The sequence below is a fragment of the Podarcis vaucheri genome (genome assembly GCF_965113315.1).
Source record: "Podarcis vaucheri genome assembly, chromosome: 3".
Classification (NCBI taxonomy): domain Eukaryota; kingdom Metazoa; phylum Chordata; class Lepidosauria; order Squamata; family Lacertidae; genus Podarcis; species Podarcis vaucheri.
The window spans coordinates 77,657,633-77,677,367 of NC_138761.1; the positions used below are offsets into that span (position 1 = coordinate 77,657,633).

The window sequence follows — 19,735 nt, forward strand, 5'->3', positions numbered from 1 at the left end:
TGTGGGATACTGTTGACCCCTGATACTGTTGGTCGAGATATTAAGGGATTTGTCTGTTGGGAAAATAAACAGTTTCCCCTCTGTGCTCCTTTGCTGCAAGAAATGGCAATAAGAGGTTCTGGTTTAAGTATTTGTAGACATGAATTAACTAGCAAGCTACATTTTGGACAGTTTCTTTGGCACCTAGCACCTTGTGTGTATAGTTTTTGAGTTTCTTTTTTCATTTCACCAGTACTAAAACTAGTGAAGAATAAATCTAGCTGTAAGAATAAATCTAGATTTTCCTCAAGATTTGGGATGGTGAGGCTGGATTGCTACATGGTAATTTATGGTGGGATGTTGAGAACATGAAGTTATGAAGGGGGGGGGCATTTGATCTCCAGCTGTTTGTGAGGCACTACAAGCTAGTCTTAAGAGGCAGAGATGTAACCAAGACAGGAATTTAAATCCATTTCTCTCTGATTCAGGTCATACAGTTCTTTTTTTCTACATACCTCTCTTCTTATTGCACTAATTATGCAATAATACAGAATGTTTGATGTGGACTCTTTCTAGCATTAGCTTTTGGGCATCATCCAGCAAATGTTTAGCACTTTGGGCTCTCTGATTTTACTTAGAAAAGCACAAGTGCTTAATTTTGGTTACACAATGCCCAGTAGGTGGTAAAAGGACATCTGTCAACTGGTTTTCAATAGATTCCAATGGCAGATGGAAAACTGAAATGCTATGCCATAAGCCTTCAGAGCTAAAGGAGGTACATTATTGTACTTGTGACCTTTTCCTCTATGCTTCTCCCAACATTTTTATCCAATGGAGCATAGTTGTGTAAGCTGCTTGGTAGAAGTTGAGCTGGGATTTTTAGTACCCATTGCAGGATTTCATACTTTGGCAGAGTGCGTCTCTTATTTGAAAATTACATGTGATTTTGAATATTGGCATCATAGTAATTAAAAGGATGACCTTCACACATTTTGCTTAAAACACAAAGGGTCCCTAGAAATATGCATGCGGTTGGATAACAGTTGATCTATAATGTTTTGAAACTTGTGGCTTCCAGTCCAGCCTGCCTTGGAGGCAGTCCCCACAACAGTGGGGAATCAGCAGACTAAAAAGAAAAATGGTTCAATTTGCTAAACTTTCCCATATAACATGTTTACTTTATGCATCCCTGAAGTGTGTGCTTTTAAGGTATTAAAATCTTGTTGCTTACTTGGGACAAAGAGAAGTTTTTTTCTTTTTCCTTTGCTGACCAAGTGAATGGTGGCCTGCCCTTCCTTCCACAGGTAATTTATGCTGCTTTTTACAGGCCTTGTATTTGCCAGCCTGACAAAGCAGTGCAAAGCCCATGCTGTTGTTTGTCTGACATTTTGCCAGAGCATACTGCTGACATCATCATCATCATCATATATAATATATTATTTATACCCTGCCCATCTGGCTGGGCTTCCCCAGCCATTCTGAGCGGCTTCCAAAAAAATATTAAAATACTGTAATACATCAAACATTAAAAGCTTCCCTAAACAGGGCTGCCTTCAGATGTCTTCTAAAAGTCTGGTAGTTGTTTTTCTCTTTGACATCTGTGGGAGGGCGTTCCACAGGGAGGGCGCCACTACCGAGAAGGCCCTCTGCCTGGTTCCCTGTAACTTAGCTTCTCGCAGTGAGGGAACCGCCAGAAGGCCCTCGGTGCTGGACCTCAGTGTCTGGGTAGAACGATGGGGGTGGAGACGCTCCTTCAGATATACTGGACTGAGGCCATTTTAGGGCTTTAAAGGTCAGCACCAACACTTTGAATTGTGCTCGGAAACGTAATGGGATATGAAAGAAAGAGGTACTGTCAAGACTAGTCCTATTTCCTGTCGGGTAGGATAGCCAAGACTGGTTGTGTGGTAGTCTTTCTTAGCCTAATGCAAAGGTTTGCAGTGGTTTCTCCTGGACTGGCCAGACTGCTGTGATGCTAGCATGCCTTCCGCTATGCTCTTTCTTCCTCAAAAACAGAATGCTGTTGTGGTGCAAGCAAGGAGCCAGCAGGCAGAGGGTGATGTGTAGCATTGGAATGGGAGTGTGTAGGCCAGCGTTTTGAAACTATTTACAGGGCTGCGATACAAGGTTAAACTTGTTCTCTTCACCACACTTCTAAGGTTAAAGAAAGGCTTACCTAACACATCCATGTTGCTGATGAATGGCTATACTGTTACCTAAAGTGGATGGCTGTGATAGGATTTATTTCCTTGTTTCATGTCATTTCCATTTTCTTTCACTTGCTGTAATTAATCGATGGCCTAAATATAAAAAAGTACATATTTTTCTTTGCATAATGGTTAGGAATGATTACAAAATCAATACCCTCATTTTCTTTCCGTAATGTTTTCTTGCTTTTATGGTTTTAGTTAATAAGCAGGGCTGGTTGAAGGCAGACATATTAATGTATAAATTTTACTTTTGACGTCACCCTTCAGGATGTTTTGACTGTTTCTTAGGTTCCCTTGAAGAATGAGGTCAATCATTATTGTTTTTTAGATATTTCATGAAAGCTTGACAGTAACTGATGTCTTTTGAAGAATATTGTTGCTGTGTGTGCAGCCCTAACAACATTCTGTAGCAAAACAAGGAGGAGGGGATAGGAGTGAGAGTGTACATTTCTTCTACCACTATTTTAATAACCTAGAACTCCGTACTATTGGGAGTTACCAGTGCTCTGTCTGTCTGGTATTGGAAGAAATCCATTGGCATAACAGGGCAAGGAGGCAAGCTTTGATTCCCCTGCTTCCTGCATACCTCCACATCCCCTTAAAACTGTTCTGATGACAAAAGAAGCGCTGTTTGAAAGGTGCATATCACGCACTAGAGAAGTTCCTGAGCTAACTGAGCACTATCACTTTTTGGTATGGCAGGACTACTTGATTTTGAAAATGCAGAACAAGTTATTGTTTGCGGAGGGTAACGGGGAGGATGGGGTGTATTTATATATAGCAGTCATTTATATAACCATGTACATTATTAAGAAGTGAAAATTTTAAAATGCTATTTATGCATCTTTTAAGAGCTGTCCGGATAGCATAAAATCCAGCTTTAATGACCTTCATTTTTGCTCAGATATTCTGATGTAATACAGTAATTTATCTTCTTCCTCTTTTGAAGTCGTGCTATTTTTTCCTTCTGCCTAGACGTATTGGGGCCACATATCTGAAATGTTTATAAAAGCAAGTTTTGAAAATAGTTGTTAGGCATTATTCTTAGGCTGATTATCTTCTGGCACGAACTTCCCAGTCATTTGGTTGCTAGCAAGTTGTTTGGCTGCAGCTAGTTGGGCTTTATCAGGCAGATGGTTTCAATACTGGGTGAGACCATATCCCAGGACCACTTGCATTTATTTAGCAGGGGCTTACAGAGCCACTCTCCCCAGGATGGCTTCAGCTGCATGAAATCTTGAGCCACGCTGTGGGCCTATGCTTGCTCATTAATGCAAGATATGCACAAGCCTTTTTCTCACACATACAGCCCATTCAGACCTCCTTATGTGGTGAGCTGCAATTTCAACAAGGAAATCTACATCATAACCAAGGTTTCCCATTTAGTCTTAACTAGAAAATTATACTTGTCCATTTCAGTACAAGCCAGGAACTTAAACCAATGCTTAAGAAATTGCCAGTTGCATTTTCTAGCCCAGTCCAATATCCAGAATCCTGTGCTGATCAGTATGGGAGAAGTGAGGGGATTCAGGCACCTCCATTCCTTCCCAAGAGGGTTTCAGCATTCAAAAAACAAAAAACAAAAAAAAATGCTTAAATAGACTGATGCATTTTGTTGGAATGGATGCAGTATCACTGTCTACAAGAATCATGTACATTTGCATAGCAAGATCCACTTTATTAGAACAGTGCAATGAAAGAACAGTGAGTAGGGAGTTCATATTAACCAACAATACACCTTCACTTGCTGTCCAGGCATAATGTATTCATGAGAGCTATGTAGACATCTTGAAAAAAGTTAGTGTAGAAAATAGATGCTAAGTGTTGGTTCCTGTGGAGTATTTCCTAATGTGTTTATCTTTTTTAAAAAAAGAAAAAATGGTTTAATATGCTTTTAAAAATTTAAAACATACCTATAAAATCAGGGATTGGTGATGAAGGGACATGGCCATAAGACTCATGGGTACTGATTTTAATCATGGTATTAATTACCAAGTAGAAAGCTTCCATTTGCATTATTGATTGTAATCAATGCTCTCTATTTGTACATCAGTTAGTATTCCACAGTTTATTGTCCAGTTGAATATGGCTCCCTCTCTCACTTTGCTGTTCCTTTGTTAGTGTAACAAAAGGTGCAGTTACAAACAAGTAAAAATAAACATTTAGTTTGAAACTTTTTAGCTCAGAATGCATTGTAGCTCATCGAGGATTAGCTGGTCCAGAGACAAAATTGGACGCAGAATATGTATCATGGAAACCAGTGGGAAACTAGGGTGCTAGCTGGAGAATCTTAAGCCATGCTGTAGCTGAAATGTATGTGGGAAATAAGGAGAGTTCTGGATTGAAGTGGTAATGGTGGTGAATTGCTAATAGTCTGAAGGGTTGGGTTTATGCAGGGGTGAAGGAACATGTGGCTTCAGATGTTGCTGCAGTACAACTCCATCCCCTATCATTGGCCAAACTGGCTGGGATTGATGGAAGCTGAGGCCCAACAAAAGAGTGCCCCTGATCAGAGGGTGAAATCCATGTTAATAAATGGAGGTACCCAGAGATGCTCAAAATCACTGGACATATAAATGTATTTTACCACCAGTAAATGAGGAATAAATATTCAGAATTCTTGGGACTCAAGTATAGCTGTTAAAGCAAATGTCATGGAATTGCTAGAGTCAGTCCAATTGGTGATCTGGGTTCATATGTGTTTTGTTAAACTCCCAGTATATCTTTGCTCCTCTTGTTCCTCATTCTACAACCTTCTTACTTGTTTCCTAGAACAGGAACATAGAAGCTGCCTTATACTGAGTCATACTCTTGATCCAACTAGTTCAGTATTGTCCTCATCAAGGATGGGGAACCTGTGGCCCTCCATACGTGGCTGGATTTCAATTCTCGTCTGGCCTAGCTAGCATGGCGAGTGGTCAGGAATGATGGGAACTGTAGTCGAACAACGTATGGAGGGCCACAGGTTCTCCACCCCAGCTCTACGCTGACCAGCAGTGGCTCTCCAAAGTTTTAGACAGGGATCTTTTCTGTCCCTACCTGAAAATGGCAGGAATTTAGTCAGGGATGTTTTGCATACTAAGGCTGTACTTCAGATTATAGCCATACATTTTCACCTTCACAAATTATATTTAATTTTGATTTTTAATTTGTTCTAGCTAAGAACAAAAATCCACACCTCATTTTTATTCATATTGAAAACAAAAACAGGGAAATGTTTGGTGAAATTAAAATGTACAGAGTTTTCCTCAGTTTTTCTAAAAGCAAGCGTTGTGTAACTTCTACTTCAGGAAACATGAAGTTTCTGCTTTGTTCCCATATAATTACTAGGAAACAACTAGTGTTTGAACACTGTTATTAACTGGAGTAAAGATTTCTGTGTAGCACGCTTGATGAAAGTGATACAAACAGTAGAAACAGTCTTAATTATTTTAAAGGTTTTTCATATTAAAAGTATGTTGTTCATAACAATAATGAACTGCCATCTTGTTGTTTCAGTCTTAGACATTAAGAACATATACGTAATGTGCCCTAAAAAATTATAGATGATAATTATTTGGGAAACTATTCTTTTCCAGAACAGGCTGTAACGTCTGATAATGTTTTAGGTACTTGGAGAATTTGCCTGTTAGAATGTTTCAAAGTATAAAACACACTTAAAATAGAAACAATGTTTACAGAGTTTACAGAGGAATTTTATGGGTGTTTTTCTGTGGGGGGGATCTCTTGGGGGAAGCTATCACATCTAAGCCCTATCAGCGCATAGCAGCCAGGGTGAGAGGTGGGAAACTTTTATTTTTTTTGCCTTTTTGAGGGGGTTCTTCTTCTCCCATTGCAATCAACTGAAAGAAATTAGCTACACCACCTCCAGGACTGGCGTAGATAGGGCCATTTTTGGGGGATATATCTGTGGAATGAAGTGGAGTTAGGATTCTGTGGGTCCTCAGCCAACTCCAAGATGTGCTTGTGGAGTTTTCCATAGGCATACCATATGCTCTTCCCAAAAGGTCTCTCAATCTTCTGTAGCAGATTCTGGTGAAGTGGGGTACTGTCAGGGGAAGAAAGGGGAAGTTCCATTTGTGCAAATAGAAGTCCATGTTGTAATTTGGATGCCACAACTTGATATCATCTATGACAGGGGTTGTCAACTTTTTTGATGCAGTGGGCACATTTCAGATTTTCAGAGTACAGTGGGTTACAGTTACAAAATGACTTCCAAGGGGGTTGGGCATAGCACAAAATGGGTGTCAAGGGGACATGGCAGGACACAAAATTAGAGAAGGTACTGTCATGATGAAGCTTGTCCATATTTGTATTTCTATGTTCTTTGCCTGAAAGTAAATAGCTTGCATCAATATGAGATGTGCCTTTTACCAAGTCTCCACCCCCAATTTTCCTTCTGTGCAAACTGCTGTAATGGTACTAATTTTGTCAAATTATCAGTTTTAATACATTTTTGCTTTAATTTTGGCACAGTAGGTGATCTGCTTTGGGGCTGTGAGATTGAAATTAGGATACAAACAAACAAACAAAAAGGTAACCATGTCAGCCCATAAGGGGGGACGGGACCAAAATACACATTAGGTAATATCCTTATCAAACCAACCAAAATGTCACAAAACATTGTGCAGGTTTTCAAGTTTTTAAGGCAAAAAAAGTTTTCTTTGTTTGAATTTTCTCTCATGTTCCACCTTAAAATGCTTACAAAATACATACATATATGGCTTGAGGAACAGCCTTTTCTTTATGCCCGCCGCCTTATATTTTTTATTATTTAACCTGATGAAGAGTTATTGGGATCCTGAACGCTTACGCATAATTAGTTGCTTACTCTAGCTTGCTTTTGCATGAGATAAAGAACAAGAAAAAAATAAGTGCACTCTAAAAAGTAGATGCTCACGACACTTGTGTTTTCCCCCCAGAAGAATGTTCTTTCCATTCTCTGTTGCCTCACTCCTACTTGACGGGTTAACGTTTATTATCTCTGTCAGCTATAATTACCCTTTAAAGTAGTGTGTGTTAGTTCTTCCCCTTTTTGTTAAATAGATATTGTAGCACCAAGCTTGAAGGAGGTGGTTTATCTCCCATCATAAGAGAACAAGCAAGTTAAATATGTACTCTGAAAATCATTATTCAGTACATGTGGAGATCTCTAAAGTGATAAGATTGTTAAGAGCTTTAATCGTGACTCATGCCTGAACAGCTGGAAGCTGTGCCATTAGTTAGTGCCTGTAGGGAAGGAAATTTCACTCACGGTCTTTCTCCTCAACCATTTTATTTCGCAGTAAATACACATTTGTTGAGCACACCTTCCAACCAGTTTGTGCTTCTGTTGCTGTGAAATCATGTTTTCCAAGAACTTAAGGCGCAGTAGGGTGAACCAGGTGCTTTTTTAGACAGCGCATTTGTTTTCTAATGTGATTGCAAGGCTGAGTGGAATATGCTTGGATGAGCATATCGGGCACCTGTTGAATATCTCTGTAGTTTAGTTATGGTTGACACAGAGTTAATCCCCACTCTCCTCTCTGCATTCTCACGTTGTTAATTTCAAGCTGTGCAAAAGTAGGGAATACCAGCAAAGTTACCTCCTGCGACAGTGACCTGGCATTTTGTTGAATGTGTTGTTGAACTTTTATCTCCTCCCACCCCAATGTAGCTTTAAACATTGTTTGGAAGCTGTGCACTCCACCTTGTTTAATAGCTCTCTTGACTCATGAGAGTCTGTAATTTATTACTTTTAAACAGTTAAATTAAGAGATATAAAAGGGGGGAATAGTTAAAACAGCATGTAAAATAGCAGGCAGGCTAAAACTGTTAAAAACAGGCTCCAAATAAATTTACAGTGTTCCTCAGTTAAAAGGCCTGGGTTTTCACCTTGTGTCAACAACTCATAACAGGGTATTGTATAATCTTAATGTCTTGACAGAGAAGGCCCAATCCATGATGGTCATTCTCTTTACCTTACTAGGTTGGGAAGAGTTTTTCCTGATCCGATGAGCCAACTAGTTCATATAGGAACAGGAAGTTCTTGAAGTATTCACATCCAAAGTAGAATGTTATAGATTATCCCCTATAAAGTGCAGGGAGAGCTCATGAAGCTGTTTTAGAATTGGTGACCATTGTTCTAAATTTCATGTTGGTTAGGAGCCTAGTTGCTGAGTGTTGGACCAATTGAAGCTTCTGACATGTCTTCAAAGGCAGTCTTAATCTACGATGCATTGCAGTTTATTCTGAACGTTGCCCAAACATGGGTGACAGCAGTGTTCAACACCTTCACTGTCTACTTTGTGCATGGGATGAAGTACAGTGGTCCCTCGGGTTACAAGCACCTCGGGTTACAAACACTTCAGATTACAGACCCCGCTAACCCAGAAGTAGTACCTTGGGTTAAGAACTTTCCCTCAGGATGAGAACAGAAATTGTGTGGTGGTGGCACAGCGGCAGCAGCAGGAGGCCCCATTAGCTAAAGTGGTACCTCAGTTTAAGAACGTACCTCTGGAACAAATTAAGTTCGTAACCAAAGGTACCACTGTAGACATATGGTGAATGAAAGCTCATGCCTCCATAACTTGGTTAACTAAGGTACCACAGGGTTCTTTATTTTCTTCCCAAACGAAAGTAAATTTTGTTTAGTGGGGAAACATGAATACAGCAACATGCAAAAATAAAAGCAGTGGCCCAGTTTACATTTCCCAGTAAACTAGGTTAAAACAAAACTGGTTTGATGTGAATGAAGAGTGGAACCCCCAAGGCAATGGTCCCACACTCTTGCTGTGCCTATGATGAAACAAGCCAGAATCTGAACCTGAACTTGTGGTTTGTTTCATGTGTCCTGAGGTGTTAATGCACATGTATTTGTATGTAGCTTATGAGCTTAAAGGAAGAGTTGTACTAGTCCCCCAGTTCTTTGTTGCTGGTTTGTTTTTGCAATCCAAGTGCTTGGTTATTGGTGTAAATCTAAGGAAGGAGAGAGACAGGGATGCTGAGAGAAGCCTTTGGTCATGTCTTGTCACAGTGACAACCGTGGGTGGGTGAATTTTTAAATTTGTTTGCATGGCCAAACATAGTTTTGCATTTGTTCTTTATATTCCAGTTTTAATTTGCCATCTTCACTCTGTACTCCACTTGATTTTTCTAACAAGTGGGTGTTGTTGCTTGTTGCAGTGGCACAGAGGAGAAACTAGGGTAGATCACTATTTTTGTAACACAAACAGCAGAACTGTTTTCATCTACAATAACAGGACCTGACAATGTTGGCTGTAGGCATAAGATTAGCTGGCAGGTGGCTAATTGGCTTTTCCTGTGTCCTGTCATGATCCAGAAGTGCAACTGCTCACCAGCCGAGCCTTTTCATCGAAAATGTGATGTTATGTTGCTGCCAGAATCAACAGCGGAATGAAGGAAATAAGCAGCTATTGGACACTTCATGGCTGACATTAAGGTCCCACAGAACCTTGTTCAAAGGAAATATGTATCAGACCACAGGGCTTTTGAGTTGGTTAATATATTATCAAATCCTCTCAATTATGTGATTGACTGTAGGAGATCCAGGTTTAAATTGCTTCTTAGCTGCAGAATTCTGGAATAGGTGGATATTGTTGTGGTCCAGCAAATAAATTCTTAGCTATTAGAGGCAAATTTTGAAGAATAGATTGACTCTGGATTTTTTCAGAACATTTCAGCAGATCAGCGGATAGTAAAAACAAATGCAACTCTGAGTAGAGGACAATAAACTGCCCAAGCAGGCAAGCTCCTTGCATTCTGTGACCTCCAGGGATATTAGATTTAAACCCAATGCCTTTGAGGCACAAACCTAACGTACCACCACAAGTTGGCTGGCAATTAGGTATCAGTGAGATATTGTTCTATTCACTCCTTTGTATTTCATATTCAAAATGTGACTTGAAGGGACAAATACAAGCTGGGATAAAATATCTTACAACCATCATAAATCATCTTCCCAAAACCTATTTTAATAAGTGGATGTTACACAGCAATCTAGAATTCTGCTGCTAAACCTTTTAAAAGAGTCAACTCATAAGAACTGGTAGCATCATAGCCATTAATCAATGCACAATTATACTGTCCCAATTTTTTTCCTTTAGCCATAAAAGTCCAAATGGTCAAGCTGTCCAGGGAAAGAACAAACTTAATGATAATTTTCAAGGCAAATCAAAGCCATCGCAAAGTTCAATTCTCTTCTCCATTTTGCTTGTTTATATCATTTTGTTAGGTAAACATGTTGTTCAAGACCAATTAATTCTTATCAAATCAAGCAAGAGTCATAAGTAGCAATGAATTTGGGAATACATGACAAGTGGGAAAGTTTTCATTGAGAAAGGGAAGCCATAATCAGATAAATGTCTAACTTTAAAAAATATGCAAATTCCAGATGTGAGGCAAGGAAATTCTTAACTCCCTGTTCAGCACAGTCATGTGAGCTAGGGTTCAAGTCTCAAAACTCAGGCCCCTACTCACCTGCTGGGTTAGGTGTCGGTAGCCCTCTGAGAGGCTTCTGAACAGCGTTTGGAATGGGATAACTTACACTAACGTAAGTTATGCCGGCTTCTGGTAGTTAGAATTGCTCTGTAAATTGGTTCAGGACAGACAAGAATTTTTATAACTGACATGTAGAATTCCTTAGCATGAGGAGTAAAAATAGCTCCTGTTATAGTTAGATTTCAAAAATAAGTAGACATATTCATCCCTCACAATGGAAAAGAATAACAACATTTTTACCTTTCAGCTTTTTGCATTTGCAATAGGGTGACCCCTGCCTTTTCTTACACAGAAAACTAGATCAGAACTACCCATTTGTCAGATCTGAGTTTGGCACTTCAGGTCATTTTGAAACAGCTGCAAAGGGGCTGGCTAATTAAATGGGGTGCAGCAGAAAAAGCGAAATATTTTCTGGACTTCCACTAAACATTACTTTTTACCTCTTCCAGCTCCTGTTGCCATCCAGATACATTTATTGCATTGTGAGGGAAAGTGACTGGCGGAGGGGTTGCAGGGGGGAAGTGGTGAAAGGGTTAACCCTTGCCTATTTTCCCATTGCTGCAAACTGATCAATTGCAAACAGGCAGGGATAGAGACTTGGGTTCCTGAGCAGTGATCTTCATCTGAAGGTGTGCTGCTCAAACAGACTATTCTTTAGGTTGTTTTCATAAATTGTGGTTTCTTCTCTTTCCTCATGCCACCGTCTCTTAGAAGTACATGTTTGAAGAGCTTTCCAAGATCGCTTCATTCTTTCTGGGCTTTGATTTCTTGTTCCCGCCGTCTTTTAGGAGTAGTGACTTGACAGACTGCCAGCGCATCTTGAAAAATCTGTCGTTGCTCACTCCTACTACTTTTCCTCCTCTGCCTGGTGTAACCATAATTTTTTTTAAAAAAAATCAAAGCATGTCGGTAGCAATTCTTCTCCTGGAAAGTGTTTCTGCCCTTCTCTTTTTCTTCTACACTTATGAATTGATCACACCTGGAATAGAAAACCTTAAGATGACTTTGACTTTTCACGTGGCAAGTTTCTGAGAACTGCTGTAGAAACAAAGAGGACGCATTTTTCATTCCCAAGCCTGACTCCAGTTAGCATGATTATGAAATTACTAAAAAAATTAGATTGCATATATTAACACACATAATCTTGCACAACAGCTATAGAATACTTATGCTAGGTGAAATAAATTATATGTCTAGTTCAACATTTTCTCTGGTATCTGTGGGCAGCCTAATGTGCCAAGAAGGCTTGCATGCCCCACATCTCTGTGCCCTGTTATCTGAGTGTCAGGAATATACTACGTGAATACCGTATTTTTCGCTCTATAACACGCACCCGACCATAACACACACGTAGTTTTTAGAGGAGGAAAATCTGTAGGCATGCCACCCATAGGCATTCCCTCCATAACATGCACAGACATTTCCCCTTACTTTCTAGGAGGAAAAAAGTGAGTGTTATGGTGCAAAAAATACGGTATGTCCTTCATGAATTTACCATCTCATTTAAAAAAAAGGGACATGGGTGGCTCTGTGGTTTAACCCACAGAGGGCTTGCTGATCAGAAGGTCGGCGGTTCAAATCCCCGTGACAGGGTGAGTTCCGTTGCCTGGTCCCTGCTCCTGCCAACATAGCAGTTTGAAAGCACGTCAAAGTGCAAGTAGATAAATAGGTACCGCTCTGGTTTCCGTGCGCTACTGTGGTTCGCCAGAAGTGGCTTAGTCATGCTGGCCACATGACCCGGAAGCTGTACGCTGGCTCCCTCGGCCAATAAAGCGAGATGAGCACCGCAACCCCAGAGTCGGTCACGACTGGACCTAATGGTCAGGGGTCCCTTTACCTTTATCTAAAAAAAACATTTAAAAATCTATTGACATAAGTGATGTGTTAATATTCTGTGGTAGTAGGTTTCATAGGTTTATTGTACATTCCTGTGAGGAAATCATAAAACTGCTTTGTTTTTGTTTTACCGTATAAAATGAAATAATTTCCATCCTCTCTGCTCCCTGTATACAGTGGTGCCTCGCAAGACGAAAAGAATTCGTTCCGCGAGTCTTTTCGTCTTGCGATGTTTTTCATCTTGCGAAGCACGGTCCGTCGCAACTGTGCCTCTTCAAGCTGCTTTAAAAAAAAGTGCAAGACATTTTCGTCTTGCGAAGCAAGCCCATAGGGAAATTTGTCTAGTGAAGCAACGCAAAACCGAAAAACCCTTTCGTCTAGTGAGTTTTTCGTCTTACGAGGCATTCGGCTTGCGGGGCCCCACTGTACTTAAAAGTCCTGATGTTATTTGTTCAGAAGATGCTTGATCTCTGTAATCATTTCAATTGCTTTTTAACATTTGCTTCTCTTACTATACATTCCTGACAGTTGTGGGGAGCCTGTGGCCCACCACAGGTTGCTGAACCTCAGTTGTGATTGGTCCCAACTCCCATATCCATTGCCAGGGATGATGGGAATTGTGTGCCAGCAGGAGCTGGAGGACCACAGGTTCCCCCTACCCGCTTCAAACACAACTTGAGGCAACTTCTGGATGCACTGCTCTCACTTGAGGCTCAAGTGGTCTTGGTGGCATGGAGTGCCTTCCATTGGCTTCAACTGTTAGTCCAGTTATGTCCTATCTAGACAGGAATAGCCTATCTTCTATCATCTATCCTCTGGTAACCTCTAAGTTAGATTACTGCAGCAAGTTGCACATGGGGCTGCCTCTAAAGCCATTGTGAGATTCAGTATGGTGTAGTGGTTAGGATTGGTAGACTCGTAATCTGGTGAACTGGGTTCACATCTCCGCTCCTCCACATGTAGCTGCTGGGTGACCTTGGGCTAGTCACACTTCTCTGAAGTCTCTCAGCCCCACTCACCTCACAGAGCGTTTGTTGTGGGGGAGGAAGGGAAAGGAGAATGTTAACCACTTTGAGACTACTTCAGGTAGTGATAAAGCAGGATATCAAATCCAAACTCTTCTTCTAATGGCAGTTTGGTGCAGAATTTGGCTGCCAGGTTGCCGAACGGGGCAAGACAGTTTGGGCATACAATGCCAATCCTGGCCTGATTGCACTGGCTGCCAAATAGTTACTGGGTCCTATTTAAAGTGCTTGTTTTGACCTATAAAGCCTTAAATATCTCAAGACTGCAATAACTCTCTCCAGATGAACTGAGCCAGACCCTGCAATAATAATCTGAGGCCCTTCTTCATGTGCCTCCTCCACAAAGAGGTCCAGAGAGTGGCAACACAAGAAGGTGTCTTTTCTGTGGTGGCTCTCCCTTTGCGGAATGCTCTCCCCAGGGAGGCCCGCCTGGTGCCTTTGTTACATATTTTTAGGTGCCAGGCAAAAACTTTCCTAATATGCCTAGATTAAAATATGAAGTACTGGATGGAAGAAAAATTAGTAAGGAAAGATAATAAGAATATGTAGGTGATTTGAGAAGGTTGTAGAATGCAAAGATTATTGTAAATTGTATAATGTGGAGGAAATTGAGTGGGGGCGGAGGGAAGTGGAAGGAAGGAGAAAAGAATAATATGATGGATTGAAGAAATAGATATGTAAATGTATGGGGGGATGGGGAGGAAATGGTGTTGGCTTTGGTATACAGTTGTACCTCGGGTTACATACGCTTCAGGTTACAGACTCTGCTAATCCAGAAATAGTGCTTCAGGTTAAGAACTTTGCTTCAGGATGAGAACAGACATTGTGCTCCGGTGGCAGCGGGAGGTCCCATTAGCTAAAGTGGTGCTTCAGGTTAAGAACAGTTTCAGGTTAAGTACGGACCTCCGGAACGAATTAAGTACTTAACCTGAGGTACCACTGTATCTGTATTGTAAAGTAACATGTGAAAACCAATAAAAAAGAAAAGGAAAAAAACCTCAAAGCGGGGGGGGGGGGGACGACTTTCCTCTTCTCCCAGGCTTTGACTAATTTAAAAAATCTTTGGCCTTTTAAAGGGGGGGGGGAGTATTGTTTTTGTTTGTTACTATGATTTGTGTTTTTTGCAGTTTTATATTGAAATCCATCCCATGATCCTTAGTTGAAAGGTGGTGTAGAAATATAATAAGTAATCATATTCCATTGATATGGTCTAACCAGCATTGTGCATAGCATTCTTATAACATTACTTGCTTATAAATTGCCTAAAATGAACTGTTATCAGTCCATATCAAGGAGTGCAAAGCCACAAGATATATGCTGTTAGAAGAAAAAAGTTGATTGCAAAGTGGGAGGGGAAGTAAGTAATGGTCTGTTTGATTTGGTCAAAGTGGTAGACTGTAATCTTAGCTGAACTTGAAAGGAGACGAAGTGTGACTGAGGGAAAAGTTGTGAGAAATGTTTATTTTTAGTAGTGAAGTGGAAAGAAAGTTGGCAGGTGATGACAACTAAGAGGACCTGAGGAGCAAAAAAGTGAAGAAGGGAATGGATAAATGTGAAACTATGCTTTTCAGTTAGTTGAATGTTAGGTGTGATGTAGTCTAGGGATAGAAACTGGGGCCCTCCAGATGTTGTTGTGACTACAGTTGAAGACTTTTATTCGAGCGAGCAATTAAAGTAATTTCTGCTTTTATAGTTTATTTTTACCTTTTTTATCTTGATTGCATTTGTTGACCTTGATGTAAACCAAATAGAATCAACTGCAGGTAAGAAATACATAAATAGTCAAAATAAATAAAAGTTGGACAAATAATATAACTCTCATAATCCCTGGCTGTTGGCTATGCTAGGTGGGGCTGATGGGAGCCAGGAGTCCAGTATCATTTAGAGGGACATTGGTTCTCCACCCTGGTGTAGTTCATAACGATGAACTGGACATATTAAAGTTAGAGAGAAATGTACACTTTAGTCCTTGTCAACAGCAGCTGTTTTAATCATTTAGTTGAATGCTTCTTTTCTTTTCTGGACTTCTATTGCAGATTGGACAACTTGCTTTCAAGGGCATGAAAAGGTTAAATCGAATCCAGTCCATAGTGTTTGAAACTGCCTACAATACAAATGAAAACATGCTAATCTGTGCGCCCACTGGGGCTGGAAAGACTAACATTGCCATGTTAACAGTTTTGCATGAAATCCGTCAGCATGTTCAGCAAGGAGTCATCAAAAAGGACGAGTTTAAGGTAGGAATTTAATGAACTGCAGGACAGCTTTATAACTTGTAAGATAAAGCCCATTATAGAGTTGTGCACATTTATATGGATTCAAGAAGTTTTCAAGGACATTGTGTTTTCCCCAAGTCACACGGAGATGGAGCCTGTTGATTTACTTCATCTCTGTTATGTAATTCCTTTTTCTGTTCTGAAAATCTTATTACCCATGTGAAAAGCTTTGAAAATATATTTAGCTTTGATGCAGAACCAATTTTCAAAATGATAAGCCCGTGTAAACAAAATCTATTGTCTTTTAAAAAGCTGCACACTTATCCAGCACCGATAACCACTTTCCATATACCACTATTAAGTTTTTCCCCCGTTGCTGTAAGTGCTAGGTATAATATTTCACAATAAATTGTGATTTGTATCAGTTGCTGCAAAACCAACAGTCTTGTACACTTTGCTCATTTATCAAACTGGTGTCCTTTTTGGTACAGATTGTTTATGTTGCTCCTATGAAGGCATTGGCAGCTGAGATGACAAATTACTTCAGTAAGCGGCTGGAGCCACTAGGCATCACAGTGAAAGAGCTAACTGGTGATATGCAGTTGTCGAAAAGTGAGATTCTACGAACCCAGGTATGCTACATGACAGACATAAATATATTGATGGATGCAAGCAGTAGTGTATAAATGTGCTTTAACAAAACAATGAAATATTCTTGATTCATGAATTAAAGCAGTGATTTTTCAAATTTACTGCCATCAGGTTAGCTTTTCTGCAATGCTACCTGCTGCAGAAGATGGTGGGAAACATTCTAAGCTGCCTTGAAAGTCCATGCATAGAGGGAAACATTTGTGGAATATCTGAAAAGTTTTTGTATACATTTAAGCTCGTTAGCAGGATTTACGTAAAGCAAGGAGTTAAATGCAACGTTAAAGAAAAATCAGGAAATAGCTAATAAATCTAACAACGTAGAAAACAGTGTTAAAAATGATAAGAAACTGCAAAAGGGGTGGAGTCAAAATAGTTATGTTTATTGGGAAGTTTTGTATTTGTATGTCTCTGGGGAAAAAATCCAAAATTGGAAAATAAAATTTATAAAAAAGAAAAAAGAAAGTCCATGCATAGTGCTAGTCAAGCCTTTTGCATTTCACCAGTGCCTTGAATGAGCAGAGATGACACACGCCACTCCGCTGTATGCATGCTTTCAAATGGCAAGGCATAAACAGTAGTGATGAAGAAATAAGTCATCCAGTGAAACTTGTTCTTATTTACTGATACTTTTATTGGGAAACCAACTCCATATGAACTTCCAAATGGCCCTAGCGTCTCTTGGATGACTCTGAAAAACTGTTTTATGCCATGGCACCAGTATCGGTGCTTTTACTGCTTGCAGATCTGAGAGAGAAGAGAATGGATCTAGTGATACACAAATGGAGCTTTCAGCTTCTATGTAAGCATAAGAAGAGCCCTGATGGATCAAGCCAAAGGCCCATGTAGTCTGGCTTGCTTTTCTCATTGTGCTCAACCAAATACCCACAGGAAACTCATAGGCAGGACCTGAGTACAGGCTCCCCATTTGTGTTCCCTAGCAACTGATGTTCAGAAGCATGCTGCTTCCAACCAGGGAGGCAGCCATTTGTGGCTAGTAGCCATTGAGAGCTATTTATATCCATTGATTAAAGGTAAAGGGACCCCTGACCATTAGGTCCAGTCGTGGCCGACTCTGGGGTTGCGGTGCTCATCTCGCCGGAGCGGTACCTATTTATCTAATTGCACTTTTATGTGCTTTTGAAATGCTAGGTTGGCAGGAGCAGGGATCGAGCAACGGGAGCTCACCCCGTCGCGGGGATTCGAACCTCTGACTTTCTGATCAGCAAGTCCTAGGCTTTGTGGTTTAATCCACAGCGCCACCCGCGTCCTATCCATTGATTATCCTTCGTGAATTTGTCTGATCCTTGTTTAAAGCCATTCCAGTTGTTGACCATTACTGCCTCTTGTAGTGGTGAATCCCATAGTTGAGCTATGCGCTGTGTGAAAAAGTACTGAATCTTTCAATACTGAGCTTCATGGGATGTCCAAGAATTCATGCTGAAAGCATGTCTAAATCATCATCATCACCATCATATTAGCACTCTGGCTGAAAGTGAGACAGGAGAGATCTTGTTAAATTTCACCAAAGTGGGTTTTGCAAAACTGTGGCACCATCTCTGAGAAGACCCTAAGTATCACCTGAGTTTTTAATCAGTGTCAGGACAGAGAGCAGAAACTCATTTTAAGATGTGGGCCAGTTTATTTTGGTGATGTCAGTCATGTCAGTCATCAGGGGCACTGTGCTGTTATGTATAACCTGCTCTTATCTCTCTGCAGCCTTTCTGTTTCTTTCCTTCAAACAGATACTGAATTGTCATCTATTTGTGTACAGGTCAACTTGCAACTTGTATATAGTTAACTTGCTCAATCCCAGCTTTACATGTTTGGCAGCTGGCCAGCTGAAATCGCACAAATTAAACACACACATTTTCGACAACCTACCCACCGCGGCCTCCATACGCAACATAGGGATTTAATACTGACCTAGCTAAAGGAGTTTTGTAAGGATTGTTGCAATGGAACTGTGTATTTGAAGCACTTAAGTGTTTTCAAAATGTCTCTTACCTTTTTTTACCCCAGCTCTGATTTCTAGCCCTAAACCAGGAACCCTAAGCTCAGATGTAGAGGCTGGGATGTGCACACAGAGCTCTGGATAAGCAAGAAGAGCCCAATTCCAGTAACTGGAAAAGTGCCACATGCAGTGGATACGTGGGTGCACAAAAAATCTATTATGGTGAACAGACACTTTAAGTCAGTGTGGCTGCCTTTGTTCACTCACAGTTCTTTGTGCACAGCAGAACCCAGCAGGGACTGTCTGTTTACATATTGTCTCCCCACATACTAGAAAAGGTGGAGAGTGGGCGAATTAGTTTCCTGAAGCTCCTTTATAGAGGTTTTCTGTAAAGATCTGAGCAGCATTAATGTCTATTTTAACCAGATTTGTGGTAAGCACACTTGTGAGACAGATGTTGATGTGGTTTATTATGTTAGGTAATGTTTGAAACTCTGAGACAGAGACGTTAATAAATCCATAATGAGAGTCGGTAGCACAACTCCTACATATAACTGGTTTATTACTTTGCGAAAATACAACTTGTTTATGTAAGCTAATATTTCAGTGAAGTGGGCACTTTTCCAGTTACGCGTGCAGTGTTGCTTTTCTGGAATGGCGAAATAGCTTGGAGGGGGCAAGCAGATTGCCATTTCAAAGATTAGTAGATGGATTGCTTTTGTGATGACAGTGCAGTAGAAAGAAGTGAAGCAGACAACGGACGTGTCACAGCTGAACAGAGCAAGTAGCCCTGAGGGTGGCAAATGATATCAGGACTTTTTGAGCTGTATGGATTAGCACCCTGATGGGTTTGCCCGCTGATGGACTTCAGACACTTCAGCTATGATGGCTTTTCTTTCCAGTGGCAAATGATCCTGACAAGAGAGGGAACAATGCAGTTTTTCCCTTCAAGGGGAGGGCGACAACCAGCTTTAGGTAAGCAAAAGTGTGTGGGGAAGGGCTAGAATTCCTCACTTCTGAGGTGTCTTCCTGCCTTCGTCAGAGAGAACAGTTTTTGGCACAGCTCCCATTTTTGTTTGGCCTGTTTTTTGGCATAGGTTTATCTGCCTATGCAGATGGGATATCATCGCCAAAGTTGACACGAGGGCTTCCACAGATGTGCACAGCAGTTTCCCATAATGTTTGAGTGTCAGGTGCCATTTTGAACCAAGATGGCGGACCAAAAGGTGACTCTTGATTTTTACCTGATTTTTGACGTGATTGGTTCAAACTCACAAAGTGCACTACCCACTTAAAAATCACATTTCCCCACTGTTTTTAAGGATACTATGCAGGGCTGGGCACTCCCTGCTAGTATATAATGTAACA

At 40.6% G+C, this 19,735-nt stretch overlaps 1 protein-coding gene across 1 annotated transcript in view; it reads left to right on the plus strand.

Moving 5' to 3' along the window:
• Nucleotides 1-19,735, plus strand: part of ASCC3 (activating signal cointegrator 1 complex subunit 3) — a 216,758-nt gene that overhangs the window by 29,155 nt on the left and 167,868 nt on the right. The window contains exons 9-10 of the mRNA XM_082216596.1: nt 15,586-15,786; nt 16,257-16,397. Coding sequence (XP_082072722.1) covers nt 15,586-15,786; nt 16,257-16,397 — 342 coding nt within the window. The remainder of the gene's footprint in view (nt 1-15,585; nt 15,787-16,256; nt 16,398-19,735) is intronic.